General features: G+C 42.1%; 1 protein-coding gene and 1 pseudogene across 1 annotated transcript; both read right to left on the reverse strand.

Annotated features, from left to right (window-relative positions):
* Positions 1 to 834: 834 nt before the first annotated feature.
* On the reverse strand, positions 835 to 4119 carry LOC104946622 (RNA-binding protein 4B-like; annotated as a pseudogene).
* Positions 4120 to 5965: 1846 nt separating this feature from the next.
* fxr2 (FMR1 autosomal homolog 2) lies at positions 5966 to 23916 on the reverse strand. Its single transcript, XM_010772495.1, has 17 exons — positions 23217 to 23916; positions 20482 to 20534; positions 19594 to 19687; positions 18858 to 18929; positions 17335 to 17483; positions 17008 to 17101; positions 16583 to 16699; positions 16296 to 16466; positions 16129 to 16207; positions 15874 to 16028; positions 15342 to 15428; positions 13663 to 13882; positions 13371 to 13550; positions 11055 to 11246; positions 10846 to 10953; positions 10520 to 10608; positions 5966 to 8424 (listed from the first exon to the last, which is right to left on the reverse strand). The coding sequence occupies exons 1-17, from the start codon at positions 23265 to 23267 to the stop codon at positions 8317 to 8319; spliced, it is 2019 nt and encodes a 672-aa protein (XP_010770797.1). The 5' UTR covers positions 23268 to 23916; the 3' UTR covers positions 5966 to 8316.
* Between the last annotated feature and the right edge of the window lie 215 nt (positions 23917 to 24131).

Here is a 24131-nt window from a genome sequence, read left to right on the forward strand (position 1 = left end):
CATTTATTGCATTAGTGGTGTTTTGAAATATATCTGAAACACTACCTACCTCTTGCAGTGGCTGCCGCTCATCTTCAGAGGACGACTTACCCTGAGCTGGCGTCTCCTGATAGTCTAACAACCTACAAAGAGCAAAGATACTAAGAAGACCAAGACTGCATGCAAATGGTGGCACATACACATACAAGGTTATTTATGTTGAGTAGTATGTAGTGTGAACTAAATGAAAATGAAGAATGAGTAATTGCCGCAAGACGACATGTGCCATCGCAAAGCTAATTATTTATCTATTTCTAAGATTACCACCAATTAGCTTAGCTCATGGTAGGCAATGGAAATTGTGATGGAGCTCCCTCTACCACGGAAAACGTGTCAAATCAGGAAGACGCAGCATAAAAACATTGGGTGTCACCACCATTTAATCACTCCAGGGTTTTTGGAGAGCCAGATTTCATCAACTGTAATACATTAAAGGGTTGAAAGGAATGGATATTACATCATTTAACAGTTTTAAATGTCAGTGAATTGCTGCATAAAGATATATCTCACTTTGTATCACATTTTTAGATTATCAAGTGGACATTAACCTACACAAGATTTCAATTGAAAGCAGATTGAGTGCTTCAATAACAAAGACCTACAGGTTTTCACCATTTATGATGGGATTGAACAAGGCTGAGCCAACACTAACTACCATGTGTTAAGCTCCTAACTCAAGGGTGTGAAGCTGAAGCGTGTTAGGAGTTAAACGCCTGGGTATTACTTCGAATTCCTGCCGAGCCATTAAACTAGAAAGCCTACCGCACAAGGAAGAATTTGACAGTTAGAACGTAGTTTTTGGTTTCATTTGTTTATTAAAAAGCGATCAAATAAAAAGCAACTTGTAAAGTAAATCAAAATCATACATAATGGTTGTCTAGAATCTATTTTCGCAAAAAAAGATAACACAAAACAAACAAAACAACCCTTGAACTTTTGATTCGTCATGCTAACATTTGTCGCAAATCTTAAAAGATTACGTACAACCTGCCACACCATGTAAATGATTATAAAAACAAGTCTACACTGAACTTTTATTCTTATTTTGATTAATATTTTGTAAATAACCAAAAACCTTAGTCTGAGTGCAATGATTTTGATCTCAGACTATGTATTTTTATTTATTTAAACGTCTTCCCTCGTTATGGAAAAGAGCATATCCATTTAGAAAAATTGAAGAGCAGAGGGCTTTTGGCATTAACAGTACTCCGTCACACTAGGCAGGAAATAGACTAGGCATCTAGGCCAGCATCCTATTCTTTAAAACATTTGAGGGATCTAAACAGTAAAACAAGCAGAGGAACAGAAAAGGCATCAACAGCTCAGAAGATTACGTGAACCGTAGACATGGAATCATAGGATTTTAAAGTACGGGGCGGTCTGCAAAACAGTATCTTCCAGTAAGTCTCAGGCAAACGCAACGCAATCCGCCAAAGACGAGGGGGATGTTTAGCGCCACGTGCATCAGCAGACGACGACGACGATCTTGCAATATTCTAAACCTGGGAAGAGAGCACACCACACATGTCAAGGAGCGGGTTTTAATCGCGCAAGACTGATCTTTGATGTTAAAGCAGCAGTATTTTTAGGATTCTATCAGCAAGGGTTTAGTTTCTGTATATTGGTCTGGACTAAATCAGCAGGAATTAAGAGCTCTGGCTGATGGGGGGTGGTTTAAAGCGTGATTCTACCTCAACGGATTCAGCTCTCAAATTCATTTTCGGTGCACATTTATTTAACATTTTCTGAATCATGCTTACTTTTAAATTATATTTACCATCCACTCTGTTCTCACCTTGAATGACCCTCTGGATGCCTAGTAGCCCGCATATCGGGGGGGTGGTGGTGGAGGCGGGGGCCCTCTCTCTGCGTAGGGGTCCCTGGGGCGGTGGGCTGCATACATCTGAGGCGCGTACATGGGAGCCCTGGACAGCGGGGAGAGCCTGGAGCGCTCGTATGAGTACCCGTTACCGGCTGATGGAGGAGGCGGAGGGGGGGCACGTCTGATGGGGCTTCGATCTCTAGACATGTAGGATGGAGGGGGGAGGGGGCGGCGCTCGTACGGGTCAGGGGCCCCCATAGAGAGACGTTCCCTTACCAGTGCCGAGGGGGGTGGCGGAGGAGGAGGGGCGTTGGAACGCCTGTCATCGTATCCGCCCATGCTGTAGGGGCGGGCTCTGTATTTCTCGTAGTAATCCACCATGGCGTAGTCTTCTCGCTCGCCGTAGCCACGGTCGTGGTAAGATGCTCGTCTTGGGGGGGGGTGGCGGGGGCAGGGGTGGAGGGGCGTACGCAGACATGCGATCGCGGGGATCGCGGAGATCTCTGTGATCTCTGGGATCTCTGTGATCTCTGGGATCTCTGTACGGAGGCTCGGGCCTCTCCCCCGGGTAGCGGGGAGGGGGATAATAGCCTCCTCTGTTCGGTGGAGGCGGATAGTCGTCCTCCTCCTCGGGTCCACCTTTGGGTCTGCTTTTTGATATCTGAACGTGTATGCGCTTTCCTGAGAGAGAGAAAATCAGTGTCCCTCAAATCTAAAATACAACAGTATGGACTGGGGATGTCACGAGCTACCGATACATAAGAACAAAGTCATGGCCTATATTTCGTAAAACGTATGATTTATTATTTACAGCATCGTAATTCCCTGTACGGCCAGCATTCGAGACTAATGGCGTCCGATGTACAAACTGTCAATGCTTTCAAGGTTTATTTTATCCCGATTATGTTAAATTGTGAACAACGTTTTGATGGCACATGAGAGCTAGTTAATGTTAGGTGTTGGCAAAAGGTGGAAAAAGGTTTTACAGAGTCTATGGTGCATTCAGGCTCTTTTTAGCAATAAATAATATTGGTCAAAGGAAACTGCAGGTTTGTAAAAAAAAAAAAAAAATGTAGTTTTTAACCCAAAAATAGTTTTCACAATCTAAAAAGATATTTGAGGATGAATTATAACCTGTTTAAAGGTAAAAAAAATAAAAAAGAAGAAATACGGTTTCACTGGCATTGGTACATACAAATGATAGTATCGTGACATCCCTAGTTAGGACATCTAAAAAAAACTTGAATTGAATATTGATTGACTTACCTTGAAACTCTGTGTTATCCAGGCCCTTTATGGCATCCATGGCCTCATCAGAGTTATCCATGTGAACAAAGGCAAAGTTCTTGACAATGGCACACTCTTTCACTGTGCCATACTCTTCAAACATGGCTCGCAGCTCATCGTCAAAGCCCTTTTCTACATTGGCTATGTGGAGCTTCACAGGGCCCTGGTTCTTCCCTCTGCTGGGCTCCACGTTGATGGGCCTGCCATCCAGCTTATGGAGATGGAGCTCACGGATGGCTTTGGTGGCTGATTTGCGGTCATCCATGTGGACAAAGGCATAATTTTTGTACTTTGCACATTCTGTCACTGTGCCATATTTTGTAAAGAGAGCTTCCACGTCCTCCTTCTCAGTGTGCTGAGACAGGTTCCCAATGAAGATCTTCACCATGGTTGCTCAAGTGTGATCCTCTAAAATGGGATAAAAGAGGATGAGCAACCACAGGCCAGCATGTAATAACAGTCAGACAGTAACCAGGGCGAGGATATAGACGGCTTGTAATCGAGCCGCATGTCGGGTAAGGACAACCAGAGAAAAACAATGCCCACATATGTCCACAAGTGACCTGTTTAGCTTCGTTTTTATTCACCTATAACTTTTGTAATATAATAATAAACTGTACGACTTTAATTGCAGCTAGCTCGAATTAAATATATTTCGTCGCCGTGTTTGCACTTCCTGCTCAGAGCAGTTAGGCCCGGCTCGCTTTATTTGAATGGTTTCTATTAGCGAGCTAGCATTAGCTTCCAATCCATTTACCTCATGTAAGTTAACGGAAGTAAAAACAATTACATTCAACCATTACCAAATGTATTAAGTTACGTTGAAGACGTGTACAAATGCAGGCATTATAAAAGCAGAAACGAGTATATTTGAAGAAGGAGAAACTACTCACAGCTCGTGGTCGGTGGCTCAACGAAGTCGACTCGAAACCTCGAAACTCCCTGATAAGATCCACCGGATATGGTGTGGCTTTAAGCGCCAAAGCAATAATGTGATTGGTGGATAGACGCGTCAATTTCAAAGTACGGACTGTGATTGGCTAAAACGATGAAGACACTAGGTTTTATGCGGAAAAGCCTTTCTATTTTTTACGGCTTGGTTCGTTGGTAAGACTAGTTTTGTAGAAAGTCTACATGTAATAACTACACAGTCTATAGGTTATTTCCTCCCTTTATTGTATTGAGTATGTTTGTTTCTGATCTAAAATACCATGTGAATTTCATTTGATTATAGCATGTTTTACCTTTCTTATACCCAGATACTGCAGGAGATGTAGGAAGACACATGTTTGAAGGACACAGCTAATTCAAATGAAAGTGTTCAATCATGGCTGAGTGAATAAAAATCCCTAAGTAAGAATAGAAACCCAAACCTAGATATAGGTTTTAAAGGGAGACTCATCACTATTTTATCTTAAATCGCAACATGTGGTATTACTTTACATATCTTTTGAATGATACCTCATTCAAATTTAAAGCTGACTTTTTGATCTCTTTGTTGTTTTGTTTGGCCACTCGGGGGCAGAACTCCGCTGCAATCAGAATTCCACCCCTCTGTTTCTTTAAAAAAAGAAGGGTACATGCAGCTTTAAATATGATAGGGTATAATCTGGTCACAAAGAACAATTATCTTACATCAGAACAATATAGGGACCAAGATTAGGAGTACCTCTCATTGGGAAAACTGAAATAACAGTCACAATGCAAGCTGTACTAAAACGTCATCATTGTTGTGTAAGTAACTATTTATAAACGTTCATCAATGCCCTCCTTTAACAAATATGGTATAGCTACAGTATAATTATGTTCTACTCAAGTCTAATAGTATGCTATTATCTTAAATATAATATATAAATGGTTAAAGATTGCCACAGAGGATGGAATAGTATAACACGCCCACCGAAACCAACAATAATGCATGGGCACATTAAAAAGACACTTTACTGTAAAGTAATGTACTATTTTTATCATGTTCTCCATCAAATACCTTGCGTATTCACTCTGAAATGTGTGCTGGACTTCCCTCATGCTTCTATAAACTCGAATTTAGGATTCTTTAAAAAAGACAAATAGAGGCATGCATTTGTTTTTTGTATCCAGGTTATTTTTGAATTGCTTTAACTGTCATTTAATTTCAAACCTTTATTTAACCCAGATTGGTCCCATTGAGATCATAGATCTTTTTCAAGGGGGACCTGCAACTGTACTAGCGAGTGTTAAATTATAGTTATTTTGCAAAAACCCTTCAACTAACTTTTGATCTGGCTGCTGTGTCATGATCACCTATTGTGCAAAATCCACTTGTTCATGTCTTTTATACATCAACATGTGTCCCCTCTGTGTAAAGAGATTCTGAAAGCTTCAGGTAAAAAAGATTCGCTCACTTTTTGTCCCGTTCCACTTATATAAAAACCTGTCTGGAAATTAGCTGATCAGATTTTGGCCACTTTATGATGTCATTATCACCTGAATCTCCTCCTAGAGCACCATTGTGTTCTTTTTAACCAAATCTCTCTCAGAGGGGCATGGGGAGTGGCTCCTTATTTTCATCTAAAGTAAAAGACACATATCAGCACTTTTGAAACCGGGCTGAAACAGAGGGGTTTATGGGATGCTAAAATGCATGATCCGTTTGGTATTTCGAGCCAAACACTTCAGAGAAGTTTTTTGTATATGTCTGAGACCTATTTTTATTTTAATCATTTGTATATATATATATATTATATATTATATATATATATAGATAGATGAAAAACGGTATAATAGGGGACCTTTAAGGCCTATATTAAAAAGAACAAACTGTTCAGAAGAGATGTATACCAAACAATGAAAAGTCCTTTATTGCCATCAGAACATGAGTGAGAAAACCAGAGAAAAAATCGAAGAGAGTAAGGAGTCAACTGTACAACCAGCATCCACACAGGCACACACACACACACAGCAGCCAGCAGCCTTTCAACAGGACGCGAGGGGTACAGATACATGAGGATATACAGTACTCACACAATGAGGTATAAAAGTAAACACAAACATACCGGTTAGGGCTTCCTCCACTCACACGCATGCAACTGAACCAAGGTACAAATACTCAAGTGCTCGTTCATTCTTTAAAAACACAACATACAGGTGAGCAGAAATGTATGACAGCAGCATCTGGGTCAACTCAACCAAACTCCCATTCATCTGTCTCTCAAAACCTTTGGTCATGTGGACGCTTGCTTGTCATGCACAATATTGCCCTTGTAAGGTAATACTTTGTAGGCGAAGAAATGGGTCCTTTTCTGACTCCACCGATAGAAACTTGGGCTTTCTTGTGGGGGCGGGGGATGTTTTTGAAGTCACCAATAGTTTCTTTTTCAAGACGTTAGTTGGACATTCAATGTGTACATTAGCAGCAATTCTAGTGAATGAAACAATGGCTTTGTAAATCAGATTAATAAACACCCTTTTCCTCATGCACAGGACAGGCACCACCTACTACTAAATGCCATGCAAGTTAGAAAAATAGACTGCAAACTCACGAGACAGAGAAATCAAAGTTCGTTCTCCAGAGAAGAGGTTGATTTCACTTTAATTTTTTATTTCATATTTTCTAAATATGTGGAAATAGCAACAAAGAAAAACTTGAGCGGTAACCAAGACAACAGTAACAACATGAGTAGAGAGCCACCGAGGTTTTTCGAGTCCCTCTCTTACGCCATTTTGCCAACCCAAACTTCCAGGTACAAGACGGGAAACCTCGCTTGTTTTTGTTGTTGTTTGCGCTCCTCTACTCCTGCGACCTACGCGCACCTGGTGTGTGTGTATCCTGTAAGCGTGGGCCTGTGTGTCATGTGGCTCTCGTGTCATTTGAAGCTGTCCCACAGTCCGCGGGTTTCCAGGCTCCCTCCCCCCACCCCACTAGCAGCACCCGTCCCAGAAAAAGATGGTCGCCCCTAGTGTGCATCCGGAGCTGTGCGCTGCAGTGGTTTTGACAAGACACAAGTGTGGCTGGAAGCTAGCACTGCCGCCCCCCTCCGACACAGAGAAAGAGGCACGGTATAGTTCTCTTTAAGTCTAAATCTATAGTTTCAAGTCTGCCGTCCGTCTGGTCTCAGCCTGTCCTGTTTACAAGGCTGTAGGGAGCCACCATGGAACCTCAATAAGAGCTAAATCAGGAAAGAGGAGGAAGACACCCCCTCAGGCCCGTTGCTATCAGAGATGCCTCACCGTGCGACCCGCCCAGGGCTACGTTTTGTTACCTCACCCCTCCCAGTTTTGTTTTGTGGTTGCCAAATATCTCACACAAACACACACGGGCACGTCTGCACCCCTACGCCGTCCATTCTACTCGGAATGAGAACAAGCGCCTTGAATTTTGTGTTTGGCACCAGACTTTCTTCCTCACGTTGGCCAGCCACTCTTTCTTTTCTGTATCCTTTTTTCACTCCCTCACAGGTCTGTCTTTTTTATAACCAAAAAAAACCCTGGAAGAACACCTCTCCCTCGTTTTCTTCCTCTTAGGAAACAAAAGCAAACTTAATGGAAAAACTCAAGTTTTTTTTTTATTATTTTTTTTTTTCAAATTCAAGGCACAATGTCTATCAATATTCCAATCTGTCTGTCTGTCTCCACTCCCAGGTTCAGTGTGTGAACGTCGTGTCACATAAGCTATTGGACTGTCTGCTTGTACGCCGCTCCCTACAGCTTACATCTCTCTCGTCTGTACATTAACACTGTGAAGAGACGCTTCTGTTTTGGTTGAGAGAGCGACCGTCGAGTCCGAACCAGTGATAAACAATGAACAAAATAAACATAACGAAAAGACACAAATAAAGACAACTGTTTGTAAAACAACAAAAAAAAGTCTCGTCCTGTTTCTTGTATTTCAGTATTTTTAAAAATCAAGTCATATCCACCAGCTCTTTTTTGGCAAGCTAGTTTTTTTGTTTTTTTTTTAAATAAGCACTAAGTACTGATAGATAGGATAGCATATACCGTTAACGTGTGTTTTTAAGTAGATGCGTTTGTCGTTTTTTTGTACTTTTATACTCTCATAGTAGGAATTCAGGTATTTTGTCAGGTACTTTTCACTCATCAGTTTAAGGTTTAAGTTAATGCAAGCAGGGACAGAGTTTGCCATGGAGTCTTGCTCTAGACTTGGGTTCGCGAGGGGCAGGGCCGTCTCTTTAAGAGACCCCGTTGACCAAGGTCAGGGTCTCGCTGGCCAAGCTCATGCCTTTGGGGGAACCCATGGAGGGCGTTCGCTCATCCTTTGTGTCGCTAGTCCCGTTCTCCTGTGGGGAACAGAAAGTGACAAAGGTGAGAATGGACCAACAATGTAATTTACGGCAATGCAATAGTTCTTGTTTTCGTGCCAAACTGTTGTAGTACAGGTGACACAGTTTAGTCCACAGATACATAGATGTGCAAATCAACAGGTCAATAATATATATATATACAGTGGGGCAAAAAAGTATTTAGTCAGCCACCAATTGTGCAAGTTCTCCCACTTAAAAAGATGAGGTCTGTAATTTTCATCCTAGGTATACCTCAACTATGAGAGACAAAATAAGAAAATAAAAAATCCAGAAAATCACATTGACTTTTAAAGAATTTATTTGCAAATTATGGTGGAAAATAAGTATTTGGTCACCTACAAACAAACAAGATTTCTGGCTCTCACAGACCTGTAACTTCTTCTTTAAGAGTCTCCTCTGTCCTCCACTTGTTAACTGTATTAATGGCACCTGTTTGAACTCGTTATCAGTATAAAAGACACCTGTCCACAACCTCAAACAGTCACACTCTAAACTCCACTATGGCCAAGACCAAAGAGCTGTCAAAGGACACCAGAAACAAAATGGTAGACCTGCACCAGGCTGGGAAGACTGAATCTGCAATAGGTAAGCAGCTTGGTGTGAAGAAATCAACTGTGGGAGCAATTATTAGAAAATGGAAGACATACAAGAGCCACTGATAATCTCCCCTCGATCTGGGGCTCCACGCAGATCTCACCCCCGTGGGTTCAAATGATCACAAGACGGTGAGCAAAAATCCCAGAACCACACGGGCGGGACCCTATTCAAATGACCTGCAGAGAGCTGGGACCAAAAGTAACAAAGGCTTACCATCAGACACACTACGCCGGCCAGGGACTCAAATCCTGCAGTGCCAGGACGTGTCCCCCTGCTTAAGCCAGTACATGTCCAGGCCCGTCTGGAAGTTTGCTAGCGAGAGCATTTAGATGATCCAGAGAGGATTTGGCGGGAATTGTCATATGGTCAGATGAAACCAAAATAGACTTTTTGGTAAAAACTCAACTAGACGTGTTTGGAGGAGAAAGAATGCTGAGTTGCATCCAAAGAACACCATACCTACTGTGAAACATGGGGGTGGAAACATCATGCTTTGGGGCTGTTTTTCTGCAAAGGGACCAGGACGACTGATCCGTGTAAAGAAAAGAATGAATGGGGCCATGTATCGTGAGATTTTGAGTGACAACCTCCTTCCATCAGCAAGGGCATTGAAGATGAAACGTGTCTGGGTCTTTCAGCATGACACTGATCCCAAACACACCGCCCGGGCAACGAAGGAGTGGCTTCGTAAGAAGCATTTCAAGGTCCTGGAGTGGCCTAGCCAGTCTCCAGATCTCAACCCCATAGAAAATCTTTGGAGGGAGTTGAAAGTCGTGTTGCCCAGCGACAGCCCCAAAACATCACTGCTCTAGAGGAGATCTGCATGGAGGAATGGGCCAAAATACCAGCAACAGTGTGTGAAAACCTTGTGAAGACTTACAGAAAACGTTTGACCTCTTTCATTGCCAACAAAGGGTATATAACAAAGTATTGAGATTAACTTTTGTTATTGACCAAATACTTATTTTCGACCATAATTTGCAAATAAATTCTTTAAAAATCAGACAATGTGATTTTCTGGATTTTGTTTTCTCACTTTGTCTCTCATAGTTGAGGTATACCTAGGATGAAAATTACAGGCCTCATCTTTTTAAGTGGGAGAACTTGCACAATTGGTGGCTGACTAAATACTTTTTTGCCCCACTGTGGTGTGTGTGTGTGTATATATATATATATATATATATATATATATATATATATATATAGCCAACTTATAAAAACCCTTTTTCTAATGCACACGTTTTATTACCGTATTTATTTGTATTTCCAATTTCATAGCATAATAGATGCTTTTCAGTTTATGGTCTATAGTTTCTTGGGAAAGTGCTTATTCAGTGTTCGTACAGTGCAATACTGATATATCAGAACAATTCCTTTCTTTTAATAACCCAAAATGGTTAAAATGTTACATCAGTACCCAGCAAAAGAACATGTATCCATCCCTGATAGTTGCAGTGTGTGTTTGTGCCTTTACCTTGGGCTCGGAGCCAGCGTGGTTTTCCTTCTGGGGCAGGTTCTGTCTGCTCTGGGACTCAGCACGGGATATGTAGTCAGCAACAGTCACTGGAATCATCAAAATATGTTAGCCAGAGCAACACATTATACATTCACATGTTTTCAAATGTTCTGCTATTTCTTTGATAGGCTATCAGCACCACAGTAGTAATAAAAACAACAACTTGTATATATCCAAATACAGATTCTAACAGATTTAAAAGCAAGTGATCCATGATGATTGTATTGAAAAATAATATTTGTTCTGAAAAGGTAGATGAAATAAAAAGAAAAATTATGACTCACCGCCTTCAGCCGTCTGTCTGTCACGACTGGCTGAACCTCCCTCGGGGCGGTTGCCACGGTTGCGACGGCGCCGGCTTCGGTTGCGGCGCTGAGGTCGGGCTTCATCATCTGTCAAATGAGAAAAATAAAGATGACCATCCCTCATAATTTCTGATTCAATTGACAAATACTTTGATTGCAGAGATGAGATGACAACATTAAGTGCTCACCCAGTCCGTTCTCACTGGGGGCGGCCTGGCCGTCTGACTCTGCGGCAGCATCCATCACGCTGGGCTCCTGGTCGTTACGGCGACGTCTGGAGCGTCTGCGGCGGTCTGCCACGCCGTCAACAATGTCAGATTCGGCCTGCTCTCCCTCGCCTTCCAGCAGGGAGTACGGGTTACTGTCCGGGTCCCTCAGCACTGCGTATGCCACAGAAAATATGTGATACAGCTACAATTGCCAATGCTTCACTCCTCTTTGACATTTATTTGCTTTAGTTTAAACAAAAAGAATGCTTTAACAAAAAGGAGTGAAAACTGTGAATATCCTTCTATAGCTGGTATTATACTAGCATTTCTCAAAGTGTGGGGCGCAGAGATGTGAGAGGTAGGTCGCGAATGGACGCGATGAACGGGAGACTATTATAATTTTAAAAAAAATTTTTTTTGGACATCAGGCCGGAATCGAACCTGGGTCCTCGCGGGCGGTAGTGGACTGTTACAGCCGGAGACTCGTAACTTCGCAACGGCGGTGGACTTTCACAGCGCCGGACCCGCCGGAGCCTCGCAAAGGTGGGTGTTTGCAGTGGCGAATGTGGTACCGGCGCTGTGAAAGTCCATGGCCCACCTATGCCAGAGCCAGCGGCCCACTGAAGGCAGCATCCCACCAGTGGCAGCGGCCCACTTATTGAAAAGTATAAAGCTCCCTTTCATACGAGTCTTGAGAGCTGTATCCATAAATTCATTTAGTGCTCAAAGTGCACCAGATTGATGCATTTAACTTAAACATTTAAAAAAAAAAATATCTTCACGGGGGTGCATTCCCCCAGACCCCCCTAGAGCAGTGGTTCTCAACTGGTCAGGCCTCAGGACCCACTTTTTCCTTAGTCAATAGATAGCGACCCGAAATTTTGAACCACTCAAATCTATTCAACAAAAAATCCTGCAGTAATATATACGTTTTGCAGAATACAATATTAATTAAAGTGAAGTACATGCATATCCCTTATATCCCTTCACAGAACAAAATAATGCTTTTAAACAAGGTTTAATGAGATGATGGAATCAAAGCTGAACTGTATAACATAAAAAGGCACACGTGCTGAAAACCTAACCCCAGAAGGGGGGTCTGGGAGGATTCTTCCCCAGGAGATTTTTTGAAATTCTAACATACAAACTACCCATTCTGTTACACTCTGAGAAGAAAATAAATAAATAAATCTATTGCTACCTGACATATTAATAATATTTGATGCCATTGTTTGTTTTTCACTTTGTTCCGACAGCTGAACTTGCTGCTCCACACAGAGAGAAGAGCAAAGAGGAGATAGTCTGTGTGAATTACTTTAAATTGTGGGTAAGGGTAGATAGCCCCCATTGTTCTGTGACCTGTCAATCATCAAACACGGGGTCATATTTTATTATGTGTTCATTTTTATCTGAAGTTGTACCCATGGGTGTATAAAGAATATTTCTACCGCAAAGTTATTCTCTGTGAGGACTTCCGGCTACAATCTTCATTCTGATTGGCCAGAAGACTCGAAAAAACCTCAGCAAAGATGATGATGTTTTACTGCATGCAAAGCGTTAGAAAATCGGGGCTTCAAAATAAAAGTTTGAGTTTTTCTCCCAAAAAAAAAAAAAAGGAATTCTTTTTTTTTCCCACTCACATCTAGGACCCACTCGAAACTGTTCCGCGACCAACTTTTGGGTCGCGGACCACCAGTTGAGAACCACTGCCCTAGAGGATGTGAGGTCCACCCCAAAATAAAGCTGGTTAAAATAATTAAATACATTTTATTTTAGTAAACACTGAAAAAAGGTCCCACAGACCCAAACAGCACACAAAGGTTAAAGGTAAGAATATAATAATGTTAAAATGTGCTAAATATATACACTGCAAAAAGGAAAAAAAAGAGTAAAAGTAGCTCACGACTTAAAAAAGGTTGGAGACCCCTGGGATAGAACGATACATTTGACAATTTTAAGCATTTTATTGGAGCGATGAGGAACAGGTGGGGCGTGAAAAGGCCCACCTGTTCAAAGTGGGGAATGATGAGAACCACTGTATTATACTAACATGTTTTTCAGTACATTTTAACAACAAGAATCCCCCTGGCTATAAGGTCCTTACTTCATCCTGTAAAAGGCACATGCCTCATTTATAAAAAAAAAAAGGCCCCTGCCCGCAGCTTCTTGGAAAGACATGCTAAGCAGAACCATACTCTAGGTTTTGTTTCTAATCTTATTATTGTAATATTAAAATGTTCAACCTCTTAGGACCGAGGGATGAAATGTTTAGCCCTAAACTTTGGCCATAACTACCTGAGCTGATGGAGTTGGAAGGCTTGGCCCCTGGCCCCCCACGGCCTCTTCCTGTGTTTGTGCCTCGGCCCCTTCCGCCCCGTCGGGATCCTCGCTCATCGGCCCCTAAGCCACGGGGCCGCTGGTCGCGATCGCCCAATTCCTCTGTCTCAGAAGTATTGGACAGCTCAGAGTTTGTGCCTGAATCAAGCATTGATACGTTTAAAAAAAAATAAAACACATTAGCATAGGAAATAACAGAAATATATCTTATTATCTACTTTACTTTCAAATATGTCCAGATTCTTCTTACCATATCCAGAGTACTGGCTGTTTGAGGTCCTACGCCCTCTGCCACGGCCTCCGTAGGTGCGAGAGGTGTGGAGTGAGTTGCTGCTATCATCTGTTAAGTAACCTTTCTCCCGTTCAACACCGGGGCCCCCAGTTCGGCTAGCAGGAGCGCGGTAACCAACCCCGATCTGACGGAGCTGCTCGTCAATCTGGAGACGCTCCAGGCGCAGCTGCTCCACCTCCTGCAGGGGGGGACGAGGAGACAGTGGTGGTTAGTGTGCACTTCAATGTATATGATTAAGAACAATGCATGGAAAATTAAAAAGCAAATACGTAACCAGAGTGAAAAAGTATTTATCAAAGTGAGTCATATTCATAGACACTTTGTGTTTACTACAAATAATCACACACATCTGTTCATCTGTAGGGCTGGGACCAAGCCAGTCTTAGAAAAAGTCTGCAGTGAGCTGGTGTTGTGCTTGTTATTAGGTTTAACACTCTGCCACTAGGGGGCAGTAATGCGTTACGTCCAGTGTGATAACCAGAAATGACTGGGCAAATGGAAAGAGTCATTCTTAAAGAAAAACCACTGCTGATTTTTTTTTTGTCCAAACAGCTGATATTTTCTGGATGTGCCTGGAATTAAAAATATGCATGTGGACACTGTAGAACGGAAATTGTCCCAATGTCTTTTTATCTTTAGACAGACATAAGTAAATTCAAAGTTTACAGAGTGTTTAAATGTAAAAGTGAACTTAATTTAAAAGAGCTTTACAATATTGCCCATGTGACAAGCAACGCTCTCAATCACAGCACTCAAAGTTACAGCCAAATCTCATTTTAGAGTTAAATAGATTTACTTCATTCATTTAGTTATATTATCCTCAATACTGATTACTAGCATAAATAATATCATGTTAATGTTTTCAAAAAGCACAAAAAGTCTGCCCTAGAATCTTGTCAGAATATCTATAGCGGTATAAGGTAAACATTTTTATGATGAGTTAAAAAACGGATCCGTGTATCATTCAAACAATTTTTTCCTAAAAACAACCATTATCTTTGCCAATCACAATTACATTTTTGTTTTCAGAAAAGCCAAATAGTTTGAGGGCGTGGGCATTTGCATCTAATGGCAGCTGTGCACTGACAGCAGTTTCTGTGGAGTTTAAGTAAAGGGTGACTTGGAGGAGAGGGGGTCTCAGTTCACGGCGTGACAGCTGCCTCCACCAACGACAGCTGAACCTGCATGGGAGCGTGGAGGAAGTGAGGCAGGACGGGGGTCTGGCATTATTTTTGGACGCTGAGGGTCCAGATAGCTGGTAATCTAAACTCCTGCGTACCCTTCACCCCATCCCACAGAGAGGGGCTATTAATAAAAGCACATGAGGTAAGGGCAAAAGGAGGCGCTCTCAGCAGCTTTCTACATGTGGGGCTGCAAACAGGTGACCGGTATGAACTGAGCCTGCAGATACGCCCACATTTCCCAGCAGCACCCTGTCCTTACTCCACGTGTCACATATAAAAAATGTGCTTCTTGAAAAACGTTTGCTTGTGCCGAGATATTTTAAATCAGAAATACATTTATGAGATAAGTCAAAGAACAAATGTCTGCAATGTACACATTTTTGTTTTTTGAGTGACACAAACAGAGAAAGGGTACTGCTGCCACCTTTTGGTAAACATGGAGAATGGACTAACCTGGAGATAGGACACATGGTACTCCAAGAGAGCCTGGGCATTGCTGATGTTCTCTTTAGTTCCCACAAAGACGAAGGGAACCATGCCCTGATGAAACACAGAGGGGGAGATGAGTTATTTAATGTAAAAAGATCATCCTTGAGTTTCAGTGACAGGGACATTTCACTGACAAGGTAACAGTTCAGAACAATAAGTAAGGCAACTATTTCTGTAATGATTAGTTTTGAAAGTCACATCAAGAACACCCAACTCAACAGAAACATATCAACCCATCAGAGACAAAAGACAGTGCCCACACACAGCCAACATAACTGACAAATTATGTGCACAGGGCTGTGTGTATTGAAAGCGATGAAAACATAAGTGCTGGTGACAAAACAAGAGAGAGACAAAGCAGCAGAATGGAACAGTGTCAAAGCAGACAGCACATTGGACTTCAACACTCTGCTGCGGTTGATAAGCTTAGCCTAATACAGAGCAAAGAGTATTTTGTTTTTTCATGACTGTGAGGCCAGCCATTCGGTCCATTCACCTCTTTAACAGGGGCAGTGTCGTCCCTGCCTGCCCCCTGCCTGCCTCCCTCCTCTCTGGGCTTTTTGTCATTGTCTCCCTCGATCCTGACGCGGACCACGCCTGACTTGTCAACAATCTCCTGAATGACTTTGCCGTTCTTGCCGATGACTTTGCCTGAGGCAGAAAAACAAAAAATAAGAGGGTTAAAAGAACGTCATGATAGTACAGATATGCAAGGATAAGTAGTATATGAGCAGGAATGTGGTTTACTCACCTACGAGGTCCCTCGGTACGTGAAAGTAGTCTTCTTTGAACTCGAGAAACTCTCTAGCCTGCCTTACTGCCTCTGGGGACTGTAACAAACATATGACCAAATTCAAGTCAACACATCAATTGATATATTTGGACAAGAATTGACAAGCTCTTTAAAGCAAAGAATACCTCTCCGTAGATCCTGAATGTGCAGCTCTCCTCCTCTAACTCGATGGCTGTGACTCCGGCCACCTTCCTGGCCTGCTGGATGTTGGCGCCGTGGGAACCGATGGCAAGTCCCATCAGGTCCTCCCTGACCTTCACCTCCTCCTGGTACGCTGATGCTAACTGCTTACTTGTCTGGCAGGGGAAATCAAAAACACAAATGTGAAAAGCTAAAATGGCTCGGGCCTCTAATTGAGTAGTACGGGCACTGTTACATGCATTTGAGAGGATGTTTGAGAGTGTAGGTTTACCTCCAGATGTTTGGTGGCTTCCTCGTTGCGGGACATTAACATGAGTTTGGTACGGATGCTGCGGAAATGCATGTCGCTCAGAAGTGTTGCACGCTTTACTGTGGTTTCGTTTGTAGACTGGAAGACAACAAAAAAGGGAATAAGTTACAATTGATCAACAACTGGTTAGTTAGTGTTTGTGAATATGAGGGTGTTGGAGAAAGTGGTGAACGTGTTGATGGGTTTTTTGTTGAAAAAAATAACAACATAGCAAGACAGGAAGAGGAGGCTATGTACCATGAGCTAAATCAAATCTACACATGTAATAGAAAATACACCCCTTTTATGTAAATCACTGCAGCTCCTTTTAATTGTGCCGCATATTTGGATTTGGAACAAGGCCATTTACTCGTTCCTGAGGTGAGATGTGTGTTCCAAGTACTTACCAGCACGATGAGTTCGTGTGATTCGGTACTGTAGAAGATGCAGTTGGCTCCGATAGCTTTCCTGAAGTCTTTGTGAATGTTCTCGCTCTCACAGCTGTCCATAAGAAAACAATCCACAGGGGAGTCAGCTTTGTTATTCATGAGGCAGCAGAGGGTCAACATAACTGAGAAAACTACTGATGCAAGAAATTAACAAGTAAGGAACGGAGTCACAACATGTAAAATCATCCATTCATAAAGAAAATACTGCAATATGGTGCAATGCTGATATTACCTTATATAAATCAAACTTAAAGGTTGTTAATTTGACAATGCTATGACACTTACATGTCCCTCAGGTCTTCTGGGACAGGGATGGGGACCTTGTGGAAGGAGTTTCGAGAGGATGGGCTGTTGGGGTTGAGGGGCCTGATGCGCTCCGCTGTGACAATCTCGTTGTATGTGGCGTCGCATGCCGCGTATTCGATCACGTAGAACTAAAAAACAGCACATTAGAGATTGATTGTAAAAAACGTAGCCAGAAATGTCACAAATAATAAAGCTCGACAGCACAGAAAACCAAAGTAATAAAAGAAATGTGAAATGATGAGCAGAAATTGTATTTTCTTTTTTATGTATTGGATTTGAAATATGAAAATGACAAACAAGCACACAGTATTCTTTATTGTGCACTTAAATAAGCACTGTAAATGCTCAAAATACTTGCTTTCTTTGCATAACAGGACATTTTGTTTTCAGTCAATATAAAAACAGCTGTCAAATTAGAAATTAGAAATTAATTCAGGTCTACTTTCAAATTAAGAATATATTGATGTCTGCTTTCAATAAGAAATGAATAGATGTTCTGTCAAATTGGGAAATTAAACGTCACATTAAAAATGAATTCATTCTATAGCTTGTGTGTAAAGAAAAAGGGGAACCGTGACAGAGTGAGGCGGTGAGATGAAAATCACACACACCAAGCTCAAAGGACAGAATTAAAGCCATCAGTCAGCGCTAGACATTCCTACAGGCTCTTATCAGACTGCTCCAAATAACAGTACGACACCCGCAGCAGCCCCCCCCCCGCTCAGTGGCATTACGACGCAGTCCTCTACATATCCCACTGACCCACTATTCAACCTGCAGCTGACTAACAGCCAGTTCCGGTGCTTGGTTATTAGGAAAAACAATGAAATCCACACAACATTAAGTCAGTGTGGAGAAAAGGCACAGGATGTATGAGGAATATCATTTGAAGGTACTTTGTTAGACCACGAGGACCAACTGGATCGTCTGGCTCACTACCCAGCAGTTATTATCTTACTACAGGCCTGTATTCACTCCACACAAGCTTCACAAACAGCTACTGGCATGACAACAAAACACTGAAGGCAAAGGGAAACAGAATTGCTCCATTACTGCTTGATAAATGAGAAGATACAGGGCAGCATTTTATAAATATTAAGTCCTTTTCCACCCTGTAGTCCCATGATTTATTTTTAGGCCAAGGAACTAACAACACCTTGAGCCCATAAATGTTTCGACGACATTAGAAAAAAGGCACATTAAAAGGTTAGGCAAGCTAGACCGGCTTAAAAAACAATAACTACTTTGCTGTAGATTCATTGGAGGAAAGCACGAAAGCCTCATGTTGTTAATATGTCATAATATTGTAAGAAGGTTTTTTTTTGTATTATGAGAGACTAAAAGCACCATAAAGACAAAACACATGTCTCCAAGTACAGAGCATATGCTCTTTATAAAAGTATGTATGAGGGATGAAACTATTTTTAAAAGGTTAAAAAAATATTCCATCTCTTATTCCTATTTTATTTTATTTTTTAAAAGAGAATGTTCTTGGAACTCACCTCTCCCTTCATCATTCTGACCCGGGCCAGCCACCAGCCACATGGCTCCTGTTCGTTGGCCCTGGAGTAAACCTGTGAGGAGAAACACAAGGAATGAAAGCCAAGCAGGGGCCAAAAAAGACGCATATTTCACAACGCGCTAGATTGTACATTGGACAGATTGTATGAGATGTTAAGGACACATTTTGTGACTGATAATTTCTACATGTTTATATAAAAATGATATGATTTATTATTTTCTAATTGCCTGCTCAAAAACACAAAAACTAAGTCACAAATCCCGACAAATGTATTTTTTTTATATTGTGTATTATTTATAATTCAAGTGATTTATGTATTTTCTAATGTGAATAAGTATATATTTAGCTGTTAATGTAAATTCAAAATGTTATTTTATTTGTATCCTATTCTATCTTTTAAATATGTTTAACTCTTTTGTAGTGCTTGACAACACTCCTGCTGTAACAAAAATCATTTCCTAATTTGGGATGAATAAAGTATCTACCTATCTATCTTGAAACAGCTTTTAGGCAGTCACATGCCAGAAGCAGTTATATAGTCATACGTAAACTTAAAAGGGCATAACAGAAGATTATTTAATTTTCTTCATTTAAAGTGTATATGGATGTACTGGAAACATCAATTAATACTAGCTAATAATGAGCATTATGGGCTTTGAGACATAGGTCCCACTCAGGTGGATGAGCTGAAGGAGGTGCAAAGCAGCCGGCCTTACCTCCACTTCTTCCCCTTCACCGATTTCCTTGAGGTATTCGGCTGGAGGAGGCAACCGTACGTCGCTGAAGGGCAACTGTCTTTCTGGCTGCCAGCTATGATGAGACGACACAGAGATGAAACACAAACAGGTCAATAAATACATTACAATTAAACATTGAAGTTGAATCCCTTTTTGCCCTGATGACATATTGGCAATGTAAAGACAATAACAGATTTTATGGAACTCGTTTTTTATTTTTTTTTTATTTTAAATGGGTCATCTAGTTTAATGAGGAGGTTTGAGGAACTGCGCCTGGCAAGTGAGTGACTGTTCATTGTATGATGTCCTTTTTCATTAAACAAGATGTCCTTTTTCATTAAACAAGAATAAATAAATACTTCCATAAAGTGCAGTTAATAACTGGCTCATTGCTATCATCTCAGGCCCCAAAAGGTGTCGTATTCAATCACTGTGTTTTACAACCCTCTACTCGGCCCATGTGCTCAGAGAAAGTAAGAGAAGGGAGGGGGTCGTCTAAAAAAAAAATGACACAGGCCCGATACTGCCACCCCCTCCCACCCTGCATACCTCGGGTCACTATTTTTAGGGTCACCCTGCTCTACACTCAGAGCCAAGTAGATAAAGAGGACCAGGGGGATGGGTGGGTAGTGGAAAAGGGACAGTAGGTGGGGCTAGGAGTATAGGAAAGCATGCTATCAGGGGGGATCAGAGCAGGAGGTACAAAAACTGTTAGAGACGTGTATGGACAGCTGCATGCCAGGCTAAGGGGCTGAAAGGGACCATTTGGAACTGCGGAGCAGACGTCAAAACTTTAAATCACAACAGTTTCAGCTTAATTTCCCGAACATTTATCCATAAAGATAGATGGATAAACAGGACACTTACTTGTTTTCAAAAACAATTGTGAGTGAGTCTTCGTGGACATCTTTGATGAAGCCCTAAAAGAAAAAACAGAGAGACAGGATTTTAATTGCATGAATGAGCCAGAGAGACAGTGAGGAGGGGTGGGGCTGTGAGCATTTTATTCTCATGTAAACAACATTAGCCATGCTAACCAACAGCACTGAGACCATTGCTGAAAAAGAGCATCTAGGGCTTTTTTGGGAAGCCAAGACATAACTGACACAATTTCTCTGGCTGTGAGTTCTGTGCTGGATAAAGTGACGATGAACACTGACTCCTCCTGACAGCCCGGAAATATCTCTCGCATACACACACACACTTAAAATGCAAGGGCTTTTTCGTTGTGTGTAAGTTTGAATACTACAGTTTAACAAGAGGCAGTTTTATGAGGGGACATGTATGGGGAAGGCTCACACAGCAGAGCCTATATGGACGTATTATCTCATAGAAAACTACGAGCGAGCGAGCGAGAGAGAAATAAATCTGTCTCGGGATGCCATAAAGTTTGAGCAAAAAAAAAACCCACCAGCAAGCAAGGATCAGACAGGGGAAAGTGGAGGGTGTGGCGTGTCCCTTGGTGTGACACTACCGTATATGGGACAGAGAGGTCAGGCAGTACCTGCTGGAAAGAAGCTGCTTATGTACTGCAAGAGCTGGCTAGGGTTTCAGTGTGCAATGCGTGTTGACATGTTAGGATTTCTACACCCCTTTACATCACATTAACGGTCCAATCTGAATACAACTCAGATCATCTATCACCTCCTTTTTGTGTTATGAGATAGTCCAAGTTAATGGTCAAAGTATGCCTCGCATGAATGATTAGCATCCGTCTCTCACTGTAGGGATCCCAGTGGCATTAGGATGCTATCATCTGGAGAAAAAGACAACAGGTCTGACTGAAAAAGTGCTCATCCTCCATTTTCCAGAGGCACATTAGGAGACCGCTGCATGCGCATGTTATGTCAGGTGGAGTATTGCTTCCATCAAGTAGTATCAGGTCAAGGGGCAGGCAAGCCCTGTTTCTAACGTGACATGGGGAGGGGGGGGCGTTGAGTGGTCACTGGCTATTCCACAGTGACGTCCACTCATCCTCAGGCCAACAGCCACATGCAGGTCAATGTGGTGAGGAAGGTCCACAGGGGGCTGGTTTGCCAACTTCCTCTCAAAAAAAAAGACGTGATGCATTTTTTCAACAAAAAAGACAGATACGCATTTGGTTTAATGGGAAAAAAATATTAATAAATGTGCAAAGTTCCTTATTAATGCCAAATATCCACTCAAAACATAAGAATTTAATGTGGAAAATCACTCACAATTAACATTAATAAAACTGTTTAGATCCTTGTTTAGGCATTTTATCAATTGGGATGGTATGGGCCTGCTGTTACAAAGATGCAGACTGTACACAGGAGAAATTGCCATTACTTGAAGTTGACAGGTGCAGTTTGTCCCCAACAGGTTGTGATTCTGAATCATAAACTAACTGACTCACCGACAGCAAAGTGAAGGAAGTGCATTGAAAAAGCACAATCAATTTATACCCTGTGTGAAACAAAACAGAAAATAAAGCAATACAAGTCTCCCAACAAGGAAAACACCATCAACTGGAGTATGACATTTAGAATGTCACTACAGGTAAGTGTCCATGTCACCCACTAAATCAGAGCTCCGAGATAATGGATGTAATGGAGGAGTGGAAATGTTCATTTATGCCCTAGCCAAACTGTCACCCTGTAAAACAGAACGACAGGTGAAGCCACACCAAGAGTAAATATAGGCTCATCCCTAAAGCACCATGTGGTCACTTGACAATCTGAACAACTGGAGGAGAAGAGCACATGGAGAAATAAACATGTTTCAAATTAAATAGGAATGTCACAAAATATTAAGACAAGAAAACAGGTTGTTGATAAGGATGATATCTAACTTCATCAGGTTTTTAACAAAAAAGCTCAAGTTACCCTATATGATAACTGCTCACCAAGACCCAAATGCATAGGACTCATACAAACATTGATATTGCAGCTGTCTTTTTATAAACAATAATGTAAAATTCAATTGGAAGCCACTTCATTGACATCTTATTTTGATGTCTGAAAGCCTGTGTCTAAATATGACACTACACTTGCCTTCTTCTTTTGAAAAAGAGGCAGAATTGAAACAGAAACTCAGACTCTAGCTCTTCCCTGTCAGGGCAATACACACACGACCTAAGGTACAGTTGTGCAGCTGGAGGTGGGTAAAGGTACACAACAAATGTAAAGTATTAATGTAGTACTCATCATACTGAATCAGAGCAGGAACTGAACAACAGCTGTGTGATCTGCAGCTCGCTTCGGGTTTAAATGACTGCATCCAACATTGGAAGACAAAGCAAAATGCTATGAAAAATGGGTTATGCCATTTTAAAACTATGAGAATGTGGTTCCAATTACATGCTCTGTATTTTTTTTAAAGGGAACAAATATAGGCCGTACATGGTGATGACAAGTGTGCCTAGCTTATGAGCTAGCTAGAGCTAGCTACCCACCCCACAATGGCCAACCCTAATGGAAGGGAAAAACCATCCCGGTTTGTCAGAACTGGTCCAAAGCTACAATTTGTCAAATAGTCCATGTCTATCTAGGGCTGGACGTAGAAAGCAGGAAGCTGAACAGTTCTTCCTAAACTAAACTTTTATCTGGGACAACTGGAAACTACGACTTTAACCAGGTTACCTTGTAGAAGGCCCCATTCGAGCCGCGAACTTCCACGGCCAGCCCGTCCATACTCGTCGGTACGTCTCCACAGTTGAGCTTTTCTGTCGGCGCTACGACTCCCGGCGAGTCGGGTATCGTAAGGACCCCCAGCTTCGCCGGCCCGTCGGCGCTCTCCGGCCGCTTGTGGATTTCCAGTGTTTCGGGTGGCAGGAGAGGGGCAGAGGTGAAGGGGTTGGGAGATGGGTGTGATGGTGGCAACTATTGCAACGCAGACGCTGTCTCCAGCACCAGCAGCTCCTGAAGAAGCTCCGTTGTCTATTTCTGTCTGAACGTGGGATTTGGTGCTCGCGAGCTGAAAGGCACCGCCACGAGCAATGGTGAAGTCTCGACGTGCGCGAAGAGCAGAAGAAAGCTAATGATGCTACGGCAGGAGGATGCTAGCTGATGGATAATTAGCTGGGAGGCTAGCTATCAACACCTTGATCCCGTCAGTTTTCAAGGATGCTAGCTGCCTAGCATGTGATAGCCTGTCTGCGTTTGTTGGTTGTGCGTGTGGCGCAGTTCTTGCGTTGAATAATTTCGTCACCGGGGGTCGTTTCCTCAGTCTGTGGTGCAATTTCAGCGGCGTTTCTCTCCAAAAAGCGTTTGAGCTGCACTGCCGCCCGGCGACTCCTTACTCCAACTACCCGTCCTCACAAATACACGCCGATAGAGTGAATCAGAGTGGGACTGAATGACCTCGAACATCCCACCCCTCCATGACAAAACCCCGCCCATTGGGAAACCCAGGGTTATGATTGGTCAATGACCTAGGCAATCAACACTAGCTGTCACTTATTGGTTTAGCAAATAAGGGTTGGTCCATAAATGTGACCAATACTACCTAGGAAGTTTTATCCTCACACAATCCATTGGTTTTTCTATGTGTCAATT

The sequence above is a fragment of the Notothenia coriiceps genome, unplaced genomic scaffold (assembly GCF_000735185.1).
Source record: "Notothenia coriiceps isolate Sejong01 unplaced genomic scaffold, NC01 NC01_scaffold00011221, whole genome shotgun sequence".
Taxonomy (NCBI): domain Eukaryota; kingdom Metazoa; phylum Chordata; class Actinopteri; order Perciformes; family Nototheniidae; genus Notothenia; species Notothenia coriiceps.

What these genes read in the sequence shown, in the direction of transcription:
- fxr2 (XM_010772495.1), bottom strand. Translation starts at nt 23,267, where the DNA reads ATGGACGGGCTGGCCGTGGAAGTTCGCGGCTCGAATGGGGCCTTCTAC. An exon ending in ACCATGTGTCCTATCTCCAG is followed by an intron (nt 13,883 to 15,341) that starts GTTAGTCCATTC and finishes CCCCCCCTGCAG; the next exon opens with GAGGTGGAGCAGCTGCGCCT. An exon ending in CCCCAGTGAGAACGGACTGG is followed by an intron (nt 10,954 to 11,054) that starts GTGAGCACTTAA and finishes CTCATTTGACAG; the next exon opens with ATGATGAAGCCCGACCTCAG.